The sequence below is a fragment of the Eulemur rufifrons genome, chromosome 8, assembly GCF_041146395.1.
Source record: "Eulemur rufifrons isolate Redbay chromosome 8, OSU_ERuf_1, whole genome shotgun sequence".
NCBI classification, from domain to species: domain Eukaryota; kingdom Metazoa; phylum Chordata; class Mammalia; order Primates; family Lemuridae; genus Eulemur; species Eulemur rufifrons.
The window spans coordinates 100273653-100290667 of NC_090990.1; the positions used below are offsets into that span (position 1 = coordinate 100273653).

The window sequence follows — 17015 nt, forward strand, 5'->3', positions numbered from 1 at the left end:
GATTCCATGTTGTTCTGTGGGACTTGTGGATCTGTAGCTTAAAGGATAGGTCAAACCTGAAGTTAAAAATTTTAGATAAGTGATTATTGAAGCCATGAGAGGAAATAATTTTTAGGGTGAGTATACTGAGTTTCTTAAAGGAGTTTCTAGTCAAGAGTGTCAAGCATTGCAGACACTGTTGGTTAAGGGCTGAATGCGGATGATTGGCTTTGGCAGTTAGGTTGTCTTTTGTGATCTGAGAGCAGTAGCAAGTGTTAGATTTCTGGAGTCTGAGGAGTGAATGGGAAGTGAAGAAATGTAAACAATTAAAATTCTTACACCTTTAAATGTTGCTGTTTTTTTCTCACTGTTTTGTAGCAGTTCTGACTGGTTTATTATTCTTCTTTATAATATTTTGTTATTCTTTAGAATCCTCTTAAAGAAATAATTACATTTTCTCAATCTGTGATTACTTTAATATCAAGTAGTTTTTTTCTTTTAAAGTATACATACAAGTAAAATAAAGACAGCTTAACTACTTGTTATTTTAAATTGATCTCCTCAGCCTTCAGTTAACTTTTTCCGTACATAAATTGAAGATAGATTCATTTTACATTAATTTGGTATCATGTTAAAATGCCCAAAAAACTTCTTACTGTATTCCATGTATTACGAAATTATTGGTCACCCTTGAGACATTATAATCAGTATTATTGTTACTTTTGAGACAGGGTCCTGCTCTGTCACCTAGGCTAGAGTGTAGTGGCATTATCACAGCCCACTGCAACCTCAAACTCCTGAGCTCAAGGGATCTTCCCGCCTCAGCCTCCCAAGTAGACTGAACTACAGGCCTGAGCCACTGTGCCCGTCTCCTTGGGACAAGTATTATTCTGAAACATCTCCAATCTCCAAAGCTGGAACAGTTTGAACAACAAAATAAATGATGAGAGTATTGGATTAGAATCTAAAAAAATAAATATCCATGAATTCATGCTGATATATATAAATGATTCACTAAATAAATAATGGTAGAAAGAGGGCAAATCTTCCTTACAGAAGAATTCCAAATAATATATGTAGATCGTCCCTTTCAGGAGGTGGAGCTTCTTGAATATGGGTTGGACTTAGTTACTTCACAAAACAAAGTATGAAGAGGGAAAAATAATAACTTTATGGTGAAGAGGCCTAGCAGAAACACCTTAATCACGTGGAAGGTTAACTTCACCAGTGATAAGGAATGATGATACTATGTACTCCCTGATGTAATATGTTAGGAAGGGAATGTCATTCCTGTGTATTTTTACCAAAAAACCCATAACTCCAGTATAATCAGGGGGAAAAAGTCCAAAACAACAAATTTAAGGGCAGCCTACAAATACCTGAACAGTACTACTGTTCAAAAGTATTAAGGAACTGAAAAAACAAGGAAGGATTGAGAAACTGTTACAGAACAGAGGAGACTAAGGAGACATGACAACTAAATACAATCTGATATCCTAGATTGAACCCTGGAATAGGAGGACATGACTGAAAAAATTGATGAAATCTGAAGAAAGGCTGGAATTTTGTGGGAGTTTTTTTGTTTGTTTGTTTTCAATTGCCCATTACCTGTTTGATGGAATTTTGTTAATAGTATTATACGAATGTTAATTTCTTGGTTTTGACAAATGTACCATAGTTATGTAAAATGTTAACATTAGGGGAAGTTGGGTAAAGGTATATGAAATATTTTCTCACTGTACTCTTTGCAACTTTTCTGTAAATGAAAAATTATTCTTTTTTTTTTTTTTTTTTTTTTGAGACAGAGTCTCACTCTGTTGCCCAGGCTAGAGTGAGTGCCGTGGCGTCAGCCTAGCTCACAGCAACCTCAAACTCCTGAGCTCAAGGGATCCTCCTGTCTCAGCCTCCCGAGTAGCTGGGACTACAGGCATGCACCACCATGCCCGGCTAATTTTTTCTATATATATTTTTAGCTGTCCATATAATTTCTTTCTATTTTTAGTAGAGATGGGGTCTCGCTCTTGCTCAGGCTGGTCTCGAACTCCTGAGCTCAAACGATCCTCCCACCTCGGCCTCCCAGAGTGCTAGGATTACAGGCGTGAGCCACCGCGCCCGGCCTGAAAAATTATTCTAAAATAACAAGTTGAATTTTTTAAAAAGCAAAGTAGAGATTGTTAATTAAAACATATCTCAAACTGATAACTGATTAAGGAAAAAATAACAAAGATTATTTACTATTTGTCTTGACTGTATTTATCATAAGCGTTAGTTGGGATGAAACAGGCATATTTGATAAATTATGTTGATGTAAATTTTAGGAAAAATAAATGGAATCAGATCAGGGGCACAAGTGTATGTAGCCTGGAGCAAGGCATTTAACCTTTCTCTACTTGTTTCAAAGATGGGGAATCAAACTGACCTATTGAACATTTTTAAAGTAAACAAATTAAATCTCGTAAAGCATTAAAAAGAGTAACAGCTCTAATCATTTTATAAATTATGTACTTGTGATTAGCTTATTTTTCTAATTTATAGACTGTTTTATACTAAGTGTTATAAACTAACATAAAATTGGCTTGATACAAATAAAATTATGGTGAAATTATATACTTAAGTGAGACCAGGTTTCCTGGTTTTACCCAGTCTGCCACATGATTGTATTTAATTAGTTTATGTATGTTAAGTAGACATGAAATAGATCTAGTGAGAAAGAGTTTCTGACCTGGAATGTCAGATATTCCATCTCTGTTTTTCAGCATATTCGACTCTTGGCTGGCTGCATATTACAGAACTTGCGACCTGATTTCAAAAATGGGCAGAGCAGTAGCATGGAGTATTTTGCATTTAGCATTTATAGCTTACAAGTGATAGAATAAGCAGACAATGGGACATTATTGTAGGTGATTTACTGTACTTGAGTATTATTCTTTGATGCACTCAATGTTGTTGAATATTTTGTCCCCCAGGGATAAATGGGGACTAAATCTTTTTGTTTGAAAAAAGTACATTCTCTGTAAAAGCATATTGGTTGAAGCAAAGAATACTGAGTTTTGTTTTTAACTGAAGAGTATAAGCATTGATCAGAATATACTAATTTCGGACAATTACGCTAGTGTTTTTAAGATTACTCTAGTTTTATAAGGTACACCCATACATACAGTTAGATGGAAGGAGTAGATTCTAATGTTCGATAGCAGAGTAAGGTGACTGTAGTTAACAATGCTGTGTTGTATATTTCAAGATGGTAGAAGAGAGGACTTGAAATGTTCCTAGCCCATAAAAATGATAAATACTTGAGGTTATGGATACCAAATACCCTGACTTGATCATTATAGATTCTATGCATGTAACAAAATATGACATATACCTCACAAATATGTATAAACATGTATCAGTTAAAGAAATTAAAAATGATAGAAAAAAGGTATACCCATAAGAGAAGTGTGAGCATGTTGGAGATGAAAGCAGAAAATTGATTGTAGTGTGGTTAGTGCAGTTCTGGGAATTTCCAGAGGAATTCCATTTCAGTGAATGATCTGATTTGGGCATTATGAGAAATATCCTAATTAAAGGAAGAAAAACACAAGAGTTTTTTTCCTTAAAAATCACCAGCACAAGCTCTGAATCATTCTCTCTTACAGTGTATTTAATTGGTGAGTCAGATAAAATGTATTGCTTTCTGTAAATGTATTTCCCACAATTGGAAACAGCTGTTTTTATTGTGGAACCAGCTTTTATCTCAGCATTCAGCTCATTCACATGAAGTTTCCAGGGCTGCTATGAGCTGTGAACCATAGCAAAGGATTCAGAACTTGAATCTGGGAACAAAAAAGTATTTTGTGTTCATACTCTTTTACCATAGCAGCCATTTTTATTACAACCAGTTTTGATGCAGCCATTGTTTAACAAACATTCCCAAATAGCCATGACTCATAAATAATAAAAGAGGCATTTCTTTTTTAAAACTAAACTTTTGTAACTTGATTTAATTTTGGTGGGAACAAATGATTTAAATGGTAGAAAATACTTTAAAATATTATTTTAAAATAAATTGATAATGTCTTTGAACTGACTACTGCATGGCAACCTTTTGAATCTAGCACATTTAATCTGTTTTTTCATAATTTACCCAAAGATATTTCTAGCATAAACATCAGACATCGTGCTCATTCAAACCATTTCCCAATTACGTGAGGTTTGTGGTATTGAACTGACAACAGGGTATTACCAAAATTCATACTATATTAAGTTACAAAAGTTTTAATAGCTTATTTAGACTAAAGAAATACATATTTTATCTAACCAACTGTTGATTTCATTCACTGTGTTCTTTTGCTAATTTATATTTGGCACCAGGGAAATTCCTTTTTTTTTTGCCTACAATACTCTGGGTTTCAATAAAGTAGTTAAGATAAATCTTTGTTCTCATGTTTTCTTCGGAATGCCTCTTCCACTGCAGACACTATCATCAGTGGGAATTTTCTCTATTCTGATATCTTTGCCCATTCAACTCTATCTTCATACCCAGGCATCTGAAAAAGTAGTTTTCCTATTTTATCTTAGATTTGTTTCAGTTCAGATTCTTACCTCTTTATAATCCAGTTATCTTTTTCCTTTTTCAACTTTCTGCCATTCTTTCCACGATTTCATCTTATAGTTTTCCTATAAAAGTACCGCCTTTCTTTCCCCTTTTTTGTCTAAATTGACAAAAATGTTTCTCCAGAATCTGTTATCTTTAGAAGTTCATCAAATAATGGCCAAATAAAGTCCAGAGAGTCTATAATCAAAACCACTTCCAAGATTCTTTCACATTTCTACGTTTTTTAAATTCTTAATTCCTTCTGTATTATTCCAATTTATGATACTCTCTTTTTCAGTCTTTCTCCTTACTAGGAATCTGCTTTGTTTACATGAAGGCCTTTATTTCCAACCAAAGAAAAAGAACTTACCCCCAATAATCAACTTAATTTATGATTAAGTTGATTATTGGGGGTAAGTTCTTTTTTATTTAGGTACTTACCCCCAATTTTATTTAGGTACATTTTCTTTTGCAACTTATCTATAATTTATTCTTCCTTCATTTATGTGTATAGAAGTTCTAAACTTATTTCTGAAGCTGTTATCATCAGAGTGGTGAGACACCCAGTAGTGTTTCACCTGATAGTTTCATGAACTGAGGAATTCCCATTTCTATTCTTTATTTACTAATTTTTTAAGAGAAAATTATCAATTCATTTAACGTGTATACATGGGAACCCCCAGAAAATGAGGATTTTCCTTTATTTACTTCTGAAGTATTAATTATTCCACTTTATAGGCTGTGGAAATGAGGAAAGATGGGAATTCTCTAAGATCTAAGATTATATGTGTTCTCTGTGTGTATTCTTTGAGGAAATATCAGATTTTTGTGAACTTTCAGAATACATACAAACTTCTTGTCCTTTGAGGAGTAGAGAGTCTTCACACATCCCTCCAGACAGATCTAAAATGACTGCTATTGAGACTTGAGCAAACATTTGTCACATTATGGAAACAGCAACAGAAAGAACAATGTAGGGAAAGCAGAAAACTATTTTTTCTCCTGGTAAAAGAAAAACTGAACAGAAAGCCAAATAACTTCTGGCTCTGACTCATCTGTTGGGCTCACTCTGGGGAAGCTATAGCGAAGGATCAGTGAATTAGAAGATTCACTTTGGAGGAACTTTACCTTATCTTACAAGTACCTAACAGCCCTAGAGTACCTCCTACCTTAGTAGTACTTCTTAACTGGATTCATTGGATTCACTTTATGTTTAAGGTCAGTGCTTGATATTATAGATTAGTTCCAGCTCCCTAATTGGAGATAAGTCCTTGCTCTTATTTGATTTTCGTTTATTTATTTATTTTTGGGACAGAGTCTCGCTCTATCACCTGGGCTAGAGTGCAGTGGCGCCATCATAGCTCACTGCAACCTCAAACTCCTGGGCTCAGGTGATTCTCCTGACTCAACCTCCGGAGTATCTGGAAGTACAGGTGCATGCCACCACGTCTGGCTAATTTTTCCTATCTTTTATAGAGATGGGGATCTCACTGTTGCTTAGGCTAGTCTCAAACTCCTGGCCTCAGGCAATCCTCCCCTCTCAGGCCTCCCAAAGTGCTAGGATTACAGGCATGAGCCACCGTGCCTGGCCTTCTTTTATTTTTATTTTAATATTGAATGCCTAAGCCTGTCGGTGACATAAGTATATATGGTCTAAAACTTCTATGATAAACCTAAGGAGCCCATTTATATATAATAGTCACTAATGTTTATAAAACACTTTGAATTTGATGAAATGATTTTTGTATTACATTATCTCATTTTGGTACTCACAACAACACTGTGAATTAGAGTGCTTCATTAAACCAGAAATCAGGCACATTTACTTCCGTAGATCTCTGTAGTTTAATTTGTAGCAGAGCCAGGAATCAAAACCAGGATGCCTTACTCCGTAGTTCATGTACTTAAAACCCCACCACACTCAACTCTGCATTGCATTCTGTTTTAGGTTAGGTAACATAAATATATATTGGTCTCTGTTGAAACGGACATGCTAGTTCTCTCTGGACATTGTCTTGTTCTTCCCTACCCACCCAACTGTAAAATGGCAATTATAAGACCGTTTATTTCTGGCAGTAGTGAAGATAATGTTTGCAGATTTCATATGATTTTTGCTGTTTGGGCTAGTTTTAACATACTTTTAAACATCTTTAACAAGTTGCTACTTGCACATAAGTTATAGCATCATTTCTCAGTCTTAAACTTGGTTGGTTTACATCATTAGGTAATGCTTTTTCAGGTATCCGCATCCTCTTACTCCTTCCATAACCACTGTTTTTAAGTGAAATAAGGTTCTAGAGCTGATGATTACCAAGCCATGGAGATCTGTATCTCAGGGATACAACTTGTATTCTCTTTAAATATAGAATATTGTTAAGAACAGCTCTGCTCTGAATGAATAGGGATTTCAGACAGACTTTTAAAAATGAAAAAATGAGAACCTTCCTGAATGAAGTTTTATTTCAATCTCCTGTTAAATCCTAAAAATAGGCTGCTGGCTTCCATTACTTTCAGGAAATGAAAAGTGGCTCAGAAGCCAAGTGAGCTAAGCCATCTCTCTCTCAATTGTTTCAGTTTCTCAGGAATTGCTGTACAATGCTGCCAATAACGATCTCCGGGGATCTGACCCCCATTCCACCTCCCACTGCCTCTGCAGCTCCAGATGCCACCAAAAGAAGGAGCTTTGAAGAAAGTGCCTGTACCCTCTTTTACCCTGAGGTGGGTGAGGCCAGGCAGGGTGATTCTCAGGATATCCTGATGATCAAAGGTATAGTTGAAGCCTTCATCAAGACTTTCTTGAAGATGACCAAGAAATTTGGGAAACGTTACCAAATAGCCTAGGAACTGAAGATGGAACTCAAGAACGGATGGCACAAATAGCCACCTGAAATGTAATACATAATGATATGCACAACCCTAAAAAACTCCTTAAGAGCAAAGACTATTATACTACTGTTTTTATATCTCTTTTCCCACCTCTACAATGTCTAGCACAGTACTGAGCACGTAAACTGTACTCAATAAGTGAATAAATGTTAGTTTATGACTGAGAAAGAAGACTTTATGAAAAGTGCTCTCAAACCCCTTCTTTCCCTGATACTTTATGATTGTTTTGCCCATTCATCAGGAACAGTGATAAACAGAGTTGAATGATATCTCAAGCTTCTTGGCCACTGTTGTCTTCTGTCTTGGCTATGTGTCTGGCTGGCTAGGAAATATATATCTGTCCAGTATATGAAGGTTTCAGTATTAATACTCAAAGTTAAGTCTTCACTGATGCCTGAGCTTTTACTTCTTAGATTTTTTATTGTGATATTTAGTTCTTTAGTGGAAATCTTATCTGAACTACACTCCAGGGGGATTTATTGTATTGTTGGTTTTAAAGATCCCTTTTGTGTCTGTTTTTAAGATTTAATAATAAACAGTCTTGCTTCTTGAATAGATTTTACGTCAGTCATCACTGTTTTCAGAAGTAGAATGTACTATCACATCAGATTCCCAAGAAGTATAACTTGTTGCTTTCACATGGCAACACATAGTCTTTTGTCTCACCTGAGCAATGCTGCCAGTAGCCTTCTAAAAGACTATTTACAATGATGTGATTTAAGATACTACTTAATTAAAACAAAGCTCATAGTCTACTGTTTCTCTTGGAGAAAGGGAAATATTAGAAACTTAGCTCCATTAAGTTCTTGTGTCCCTAAGTTGACCTTGAGTGAATTAGTCGCTTCTTCATTTGGGCATTCATTTAGAGGCAGATCTTTAAAATTTCATCTTCAGGTATTTGATTTCTTGTGCCTTTTGTGCCTCTAGTTGTATGTAAGGCTTTTTATTTGTAATTTTCAAGTTAAAAGTGAACGTTTCAGAGTGCTGCTAGTTTTTTTTTTTTTTTAACAAACATAAGGTGGACATTCATTATGTATTCTCAACAGCTGGCTTTTTAGATTATAAGAAATCCAGTATTGGAACCAAGTATATTTTATTCAGGAAAATAATCTTACCTGAACAATATACTTTTCTCTTGAGCAAGAGATGTGTTAAATTATGCTGAATTGATTTAGAGTTTTGCTAAAAGTATGAGACTTTTTGAAGGGAAATTGAGTTTCTTTATCTTCATAAGCTGTTATGTGTATAGGCAAGGGACCTTAAGTATATGATGTTAAAAGATTTATTCTATTCCATGGATAAATCAATCACCAGTTCTAGAATTTGCTATAGAGGAAATACATAGAATGTGAAAATGACTTCTGTGAATTGGATAGGATATGTGGGTTTAAGGTTCGACCTTTTACTTTTCATCTCTGATTCTATTAAATGAAATGCTGGCCGGGCGCGGTGGCTCACGCCTGTAATCCTAGCACTCTGGGAGGCCGAGGCGGGCAGATCGTTTGAGCTCAGGAGTTTGAGACCAGCCTGAGCAAGAGTGAGACCCCGTCTCTACTAAAAATAGAAAGAAATGATCTGGACAACTAAAAATATATATAGAAAAAATTAGCTGGGCATGGTGGGTGCATGCCTGTAGTCCCAGCTACTCAGGAGGCTGAGGCAGGAGGATCGCTTGAGCCCAGGAGTTTGAGGTTGCTGTGAGCTAGGCTGACGCCATGGCACTCTAGCCGGGGAAACAGAGTGAGACTCTGTCTCAACAACAGCAAAAAAGAAATGCTCGGGTTAGACCTGCTTTTCTCACACCAACTGTTCCTAACAAATTACATTGTAAGTTTTATTTGTCATTTTTTGTGTGTGTAGAGATAAGGACTTGCTATGTTGCGCAGGCTGGTCTCAAACTTCTGGCCTCAAGAGATCCTCACGCCTTAGCCTCCCATAGTGCTGCTATTACAGGCATGAACCACCTCGCCTTTTAATCAGTAATAAGGACTAGATTTGATTAGAATATTACTAGTAATTTTTATTAATATTTTTAATAATGTTTCACAGTCATAATACATAAAAACTGAATCACGTATTCTGTTCATTCTTCTATTAAAATTAGTTTTCCCTCTGCAAATGTAACAGGAGAAGTTATGAATATGAGGCCTGTGAAATTCTGACGGCAACGTGTAGTGTGGTTCATCCTCTGCTTATTTTCCTCCTATTGTCAGCTTACAAGTCATATTATTACAGGGAATGGCAGTGGCAGCAACTAAATTATACAGTTTTAACACAGAAGGGTTTGATATTATTTTCAGACTTGAATTTTCCTATGCTTTCTATCTTTTCCTATCTCTCCAGGTTCCCAGCCAACCTCAGATAAACCCTCCCAGCGACCATCAGAGAGCACAAACTGTAGCCCTACCCGGAAGAGGTCTTCATCTGAGAGTACTTCTTCAACAGGCTAGTGCTGTTTGTTTTATCAGACTGTCAAGATAGTTTCTCATATGTTACTTGAGAATAAAGATTTACAGTATAATATTGTAGAAAAACAAAAGTTCTTGATATGTGAGAATCTGTAATAATGTACTTTGAAAGAATATAGTGGCCTTCCCCTTTAAAAAGTTGAATTGAGGTGTTAGAGAATGTGTTGTGAAATAGGGGTACATGGATTGGAGCTATTTAATAAAGATTTAGATATGTATAAAATTGTTGACTAAAGTAATAATTTCCAAAGTAGCATTCACAAATCTCTAGGCATATGCAAAACAAGAGATTGTCAGAAGAACCTCTATTAATATTTATTTTTAAACTTTCTAATTTCTAATGTTTGTATATTTTGAAATGTTGGTACGTATAACGTAGTAATACAGTATAACATTTGTATAATTTGTACAAACATTTAGGGTGTGCTTCCAATTTCCTTTTTACTGATAGTATATTTGTTTATTAAAAAAATATTTATATTCATCTGCCCTTACTGAGGATTGAAAAGTAAAAAATAATTTTTAATTTATTAATTTTATTAGAAGAGATGGGGAGTGGTAGATTCATTTTAGCCACAGAGGGCAATATATAAAGGGTATATATAAATAGAGAGCTCACAAAAATAAATAAAGGAGCCAGCGTGATTAGACTAAAGACAGTTTTCTAATTTGAGGCTGGAAAAGTAGATAGGGACCAGTAATGTAGATCCTTAAGCACAGTGAGAAATTGTAGAAAGTTTTTAAATAAGGAAGTGACATATCATCTCTTAGCTTTCCATCTCTGTGTCTTTGATTAGGTCATTTGTGACTTATGGTCAGAACCTTTAATTTTTTGATCAGTACAAGGTCTCACTGTCAAAATGTATCAATATGTTATTTGTGGTGTTTACTTGGTGATGATTTTCAGTCATTTATTTGATGATTATCCTCAGAAGCTCTTTATTAGTCCAATTGTGCCAAAGGTATAGTAGAATTCGAACAGCAGTGATAGTTGTGTCTCTGTTGGTGCTTTTTTGTTTTTGGTTTTCTTTTTGTTTGACAGAGTCTTGCTCTGTTGCCCAGGCTAGAGTGCCATGGGTTCAGCCTAGCTCAGAGCAACCTCAAACTCCTGATCTCAAGCAATCCTCCCACCTCAGCCTCCCAGACTGCTGGGATTACAGGCATGTGCCACTGCGCCCAGCCAGTGCTTCATTTTTATATTACCTTGGGGAGACTGTTATGTTCTTTAATAATGAGTGACTAATTTTGGTGATGTCTACCTAGACTAGGGTAAGGAAACTCAGTCTGTGGGCCATATGCAGTCCAATATCTGTTTTTGTGTAGCCCTCAAGCTAAGGATGGTTTCTACATTTTTAAAAGCTTGGGGGAAAAAAAGAGGAAGAATATGGGACAGACATTATATGTGTCCTCAAAAGTCTAAAATATTTACTCAGGCTTTTTACAGAAAAGGTTCACCAACCCTTGAACGAATAATGAGATTTTGATAAGAGACATATCTGTGAACAAATCACCTAAATATTTTACTTCAGTAAACAAACAAACAAAAAGATGTGTAAATTCATAAAGTTTCTCTTACCATGAGACTGTTTAATTCATTAAATCGAGTTGTTATTAAAGGTTACTGTGAGTACTAAGCATTGGGGTTACAAACACAAATAAGGTTACTGCCCTCAAGAATTCAGACTTATTCACTGATGAGCAATGTGTTAAATTTTGTAACAAGGCAATATACAAAATGCTGTGACACAGAAACTCAAGCACTAATCACTTGGGATGACTAAAGAAAGCATCACTGGAGAAGTGACACATACGCTAATATATATTGAATTTGAGGAGACAAGTGGGACAACAAACATAAAGAGTAAGAGTATCTTTAATGGCCAGGTACAGTGGCTCATGCCTGTAATCCTAGCACTCTGGGAGGCCAAGGCGGGAGGATCGCTTGAGCTTAGTAGTTCAAGACCAGCCTGAGCAAGGGCGAGACCCCCATCTCTACAAAAAATAAAAGAAATTAGCTGGGCATTATGGCGCACACCTGTAGTCCTAGCTACTGAGGAGGCTGAGGCAAGAGGATCCCTTCAGCCCAGGAGTTTGAAGTTGCAGGGAGCTATCATGATGCCACTGCACTCTAGCCAGGGTGACAGAGTGAGACTCTGTCTCAAAAACAAACAAAAACCCCCACAAACACATAGTTGGGTATATCACTAGTTTCCAAAGAGTATTTTGTGATGGTGGGCAGAAATGTGGCTGTAAAAGTAATAATGGGCTATTTCATATATGGTATGTTTTTTCATTCAAAAGAATTGAAACTTCATTGTAGATATATTTGGGAGCTGTTAAAGGATTTTGAACAATGAAGATAAATATTTTCATATGCTCTATTAGTAAGAATACTTAGATTTTGGAGTGCTTAAAAAAATGATCCCCAAATCTCAGTGACTTAAAACAAGAAAGGCTTAAAAATGCTGTGTGACCATCAAGAGCCTGCTCGAGTTGTCTTCCCTCTAGTACCCCACTGACAGAACAGCCTATATCTGGAATGTTGCTTATCTTATGGCAGAGTGGAAAGGGCCATGGTAAAGCACTAACTGGCTCTTAAAATTTCTGCCCAAAAATGACATATGTTACTTCTCACATTTCAGTGCCAAAAGCAAGTCACCTGATTAAGTCTTATGTCAGTACGGCTGGGAGGTATAATTCTTTTAAGGGAGGGGGAGCAATTATTTATGGATACTAATATAGTCTACCAGATGTGTATTTTAGAAAAAAGGCTACAACATTACAGTGTGGAGAATGGAACGGGACAGAAGAAATGCATGAAGATACAGTAGATAATGGATTCAGATTTGGATATATTAAATTTGAACTATCTTTGCGATACTGAGGTAGACATGTTGAATAGACAGTTTTAAGTAGTGGTTTATAGTTTGAGAGACATCTCTGGTAGAGACACAGATCTATCAGTATATATATAAACTTTGGCAGTGAATGAGATGACCCAGGGATAAAGTGGAAAGTTAAGATAACAAGAATGGAGACCTAAGAAACGTTAGCATTTGAGATGGAAGTGGAAGAAAAGATGTCAGTAAATGAGACATAAATAAGAAAAATCAAACCATATGTGTCATAAAAGCCTAAAAAAGAACAGACTACAGAGTTAGATGCCACAAAGAGGTTGAGAAAGGTTAGGACGGAAATTGTCAAATGATTGGGAAAATAAGAAAAAACAGTCTGGGGATGTGGAGTTGGAACAGTTTCTTGACTTGAAAAGGGGACAGGGGGCTGTTAAAATTCAGGTAGCATTGGAATAAATTAGAGCTCTTTATTTCCAGCAAGGTGGTAAATTAGATGTGACAAGAAACAAACATCTTGGTGCCTAAAATCTATAAATTGTAGGTAAAATACGGAAAACATTTCTTACAGCATGACCGAACTTTGAAGTCAGTAGACAGGAAACCAGAAACTTTCAGCAAGTTCAGTTCAACAGAGATAAAGAACACTAGAGGTGTTTGACATATGCTTTATCCCTGGTGTCTGAAAGCCTGGTAAATTGGAGCACATCCAGGTGCAAGAGACAAAAGACAAAGTCTAGGACTGTAGTAGCACAGAAGATCACATTAGATTTTCATGTGTAAAGCTGGAATCCCCAGACCAGTGTAAGAGCAAGTAGAAGTAAACTTATCGTGGAAAAGGATAGTTCCTTGTTTCAGTTAGGGCTTTGGAAGGAGCAGGACAAAGAGTTCCTACCACAAGCCTGTGGTAACCCTCTGCCTCTCCTGGAGATTCACATTGCCTGTGAGACCCAGAAAATTAAATTTAAATTTGTAGTAGGTTGGTGGTGGTCCCAGATGCATTGCAGAGCCAAATGCAAATTCTCTAGAGAATTTCCATTAAATAGAAACCTGAGCTTTTAAAATCAATATATCCATGATCTTGGTTCAGCTAGCATTCTCATTTTATTCCAGCAACACAGGGAATGACAACCTTTATTTTGCAATTTAAAGGCTAATAATTAAATCAGAACCATGTCCTAATCTTCTAGGTTTATATAAAGGAATAAAATATCTTTAGAAACCATCTGTGTAGTAAGCTAGGGTGTATAAACACCTATAGAAACATAAAGCAATTCACATTTTGGAGAATATGCTTCATGGCCCATCTTTGAACTAATTTCCCTGTTTTGAGATAAATTCGAGAGAATAATATACTAACAGAGTGTATGATTTTACTGACAGCTGTAGTCATTATTATGCATCCCAAGAGCCCATAGTAACAAAAGTATTACTGATTAGTAAAATCTTAAGTCTTTTATGGAGGTGTTAAATATAAATCTTATTAGGTCTTTAGGGCTTAAGAGGATGAAATGAGTATCTTGAGATGCTCTTTGTTAAAGTTTATTTGTCTCTTAGAAATCTTTTTCTTATATTTGCAGCTTTTAATATTTCTATTTTTTCTTTTCTCAGGGATTTGACATAACCCTGTAGATTTTTGTAGTTAGGACACAAATCCACAGTAACTTACACGTTCCAGAAAACTTAAAGCCCTGCAGTAATGTTTCATAGAATCATTTCAGCTTTTTATTTTTTTTTTTTTATTTTTATTTATTTATTTATTTATTTTTTTTTTTTTGAGACAGAGTCTCACTCTGTTGCCCGGGCTAGAGTGAGTGCCGTGGCGTCAGCCTAGCTCACAGCAACCTCAAACTCCTGGGCTTAAGCGATCCTACTGCCTCAGCCTCCCGAGTAGCTGGGACTACAGGCATGAGCCACCATGCCCGGCTAATTTTTTTTTGTATATATATATTTTAGTTGTCCATATAATTTCTTTCTATTTTTAGTAGAGACGGGGTCTCACTCTTGCTCAGGCTGGTCTCGAACTCCTGACCTCGAGCGATCCACCCGCCTCGGCCTCCCAGAGTGCTAGGATTACAGGCGTGAGCCACCGCGCCCGGCCCATTTCAGCTTTTTATAGCTGGTTTGCGAATATTATCACACTGGTTAATGAGGTAGTCCTTTTATGTTATTGAGCAACTACTATAGTAAGCCTAAAGAGTTGTAAGAAGCAGTCCCTAATACCAAGGAACTTATTATCAGTTTAACTTGAGAACAACAGTAAAATAGGTTAGTCGTTATACGATAATATCCTACAAATACCTAAATGCTGAAGTGATGGAAAGTTAATCAGAAGTTTTCCATAAACTTCAGATTGAGGCTTAAAAGACATCATACATATACCGTGGCTAAAGATGTAAGTGGGAGAAGAGGCAGGAAAATCATGCACTTTTGAGTTAGATCCAGTTGATTCAGCTTTAGCAATATTGTGTAACCTTACACAAGTTATGTAAACTATTCAAGCCACAGCTTTCTCATCTATAAATGAAGGCTACTTCTATTCATCTTGCAGACTAATGAGGATTAAAGTAATTTTATAGAAAACATTTGTCACTGAATTAGTCTTTGAGTAAATGGTAACTTCTATTGTTAATGCTGCTACTATATTGGTCCTCCTGCCATTATTGTTACGAGAGTATGGAAATGAGAATTAGTTCATATAGAAGGGAAACCAAGGGTATAGTGGTAAAGAATATAAAGAAGATTATAAAGGTATTTAGGCCCATTTAATGAGACTTAAATCTTAAGTCTAGCCAGATGTGGTGGCTTATGCCTATAATCCTAGCACTTTGGGAGTTTGAGACCAGCATGGGCAGCGTAACGAAACCCTGTCTTTACAAAAAATTTTAAAAATTAGCCATATGTGGTGCCATGTGCCTGTAGTCAAAGCTACTCGGGAAGGTGAGCCAGCAGGATCACTTGAACCTAGGAGTTGGAGATTGCCATGAGCTGTGATTGCGCCACTGCACTCCAGTCTGAGCGACAGTGCGACACCCTGTTTCTAAAAAAAATAATAATTAAAAAAAAATCTTATGTCTTTGCTGAGTACTAGGCCCTGCTTTGATAGAGTGAAACTCCAAAAAGCTGGAAGACAACAACCAGGGAGTTGTATAATGAAAAATTCCCAGAGTTCACACATGGCATGAGACCTGTGAACTCTATCAACTCCAGAATCCTTAGGGGCAATTATGAAGACCCTGTAAAGATTATTCTTTAGCAATGCTAAATTATCCCTGGAACGTTGAGTATACTAGTCGCACCCTAGTAAAAATTTAAAACTGGATTCAAGGGATCAAACTGTTCCGTAAGTAAATTAGCTAATTTTTAAAACAAACTTCAACATTAAAAAAAATTAATTGGGTCATAGTACAGATGACATAAAATTTACTGTCTTAACCATTTCTAAGTGTACAGTTAGTTCACTACTGTTAAGTACATTTTACATTGTTGTGCAGCCAGTCTCCATAACTCTTTTCATCTTGCAGAACTGAAAGTCTATATATATTCATTAAACAAGAATTTCCCATTTCCTTCTCCCCCCAGTCCCTGGCAACCACCCTTCTACATTCTGTCTCTATAAATTTGACAGTACCTCACATAGGTGGAGCCTTACAGTATTTTTCTTTTTGTAACTGGCTTATTTCACTTAGCATAATGTCCGCATGGTTCATCCGTTTGTAGCATGTGTCAGAATTGCCTTCCTTCTTAAGGTTGAATAATAATTCATTGTATGTATGTACCACATTTTGTTTATTCATCCATAGATTGATACTTGTGTTGCTTCCACCTTTTGACTATTTGTGCATAATGCTGCTATGAGCATTGGTGAACAAATATCTCTTTTAGACCCTGCCTTCAAAACTTCTGGATGTATACTCAGAAATAGACTTCCCAGATCATATGGTAATTCTATTTTTAATTTTTTGAGTAACTGCTGTACTGTTTTCCACACTGCTGTGCCATTTTACGTTCCCAACCACAGTGCACAAGTGTTCCAACTTTTCCAACTTTCCAACATTTTTTAGAGGAAGACAACAAAATCCAAACAATTAATGTAACATTACAGTATCCAGCATCCAATCAAAAATTAATAGATCTGTAAAGAAGCAAAATAATATGATTTAGCAGAAGAAAAAATTCAGTGGAAACTGCCACGGAAATAACATGGTAGAATTTGCAGACAAGTGTATTAAAAGAGCTATTTTTGAGAAT

The 17015-nt window shown here is 36.1% G+C and overlaps 1 protein-coding gene across 2 annotated transcripts in view; it reads left to right on the top strand.

Annotated features, from left to right (window-relative positions):
• ASH1L (ASH1 like histone lysine methyltransferase) overlaps positions 1 to 17015 on the top strand; it is a 189274-nt gene that overhangs the window by 69799 nt on the left and 102460 nt on the right. For both annotated transcript variants that reach the window (XM_069480458.1, XM_069480459.1), the window contains exon 4: positions 9788 to 9889. In XM_069480458.1, the coding sequence (XP_069336559.1) occupies positions 9788 to 9889 (102 nt within the window). The remainder of the gene's footprint in view (positions 1 to 9787; positions 9890 to 17015) is intronic.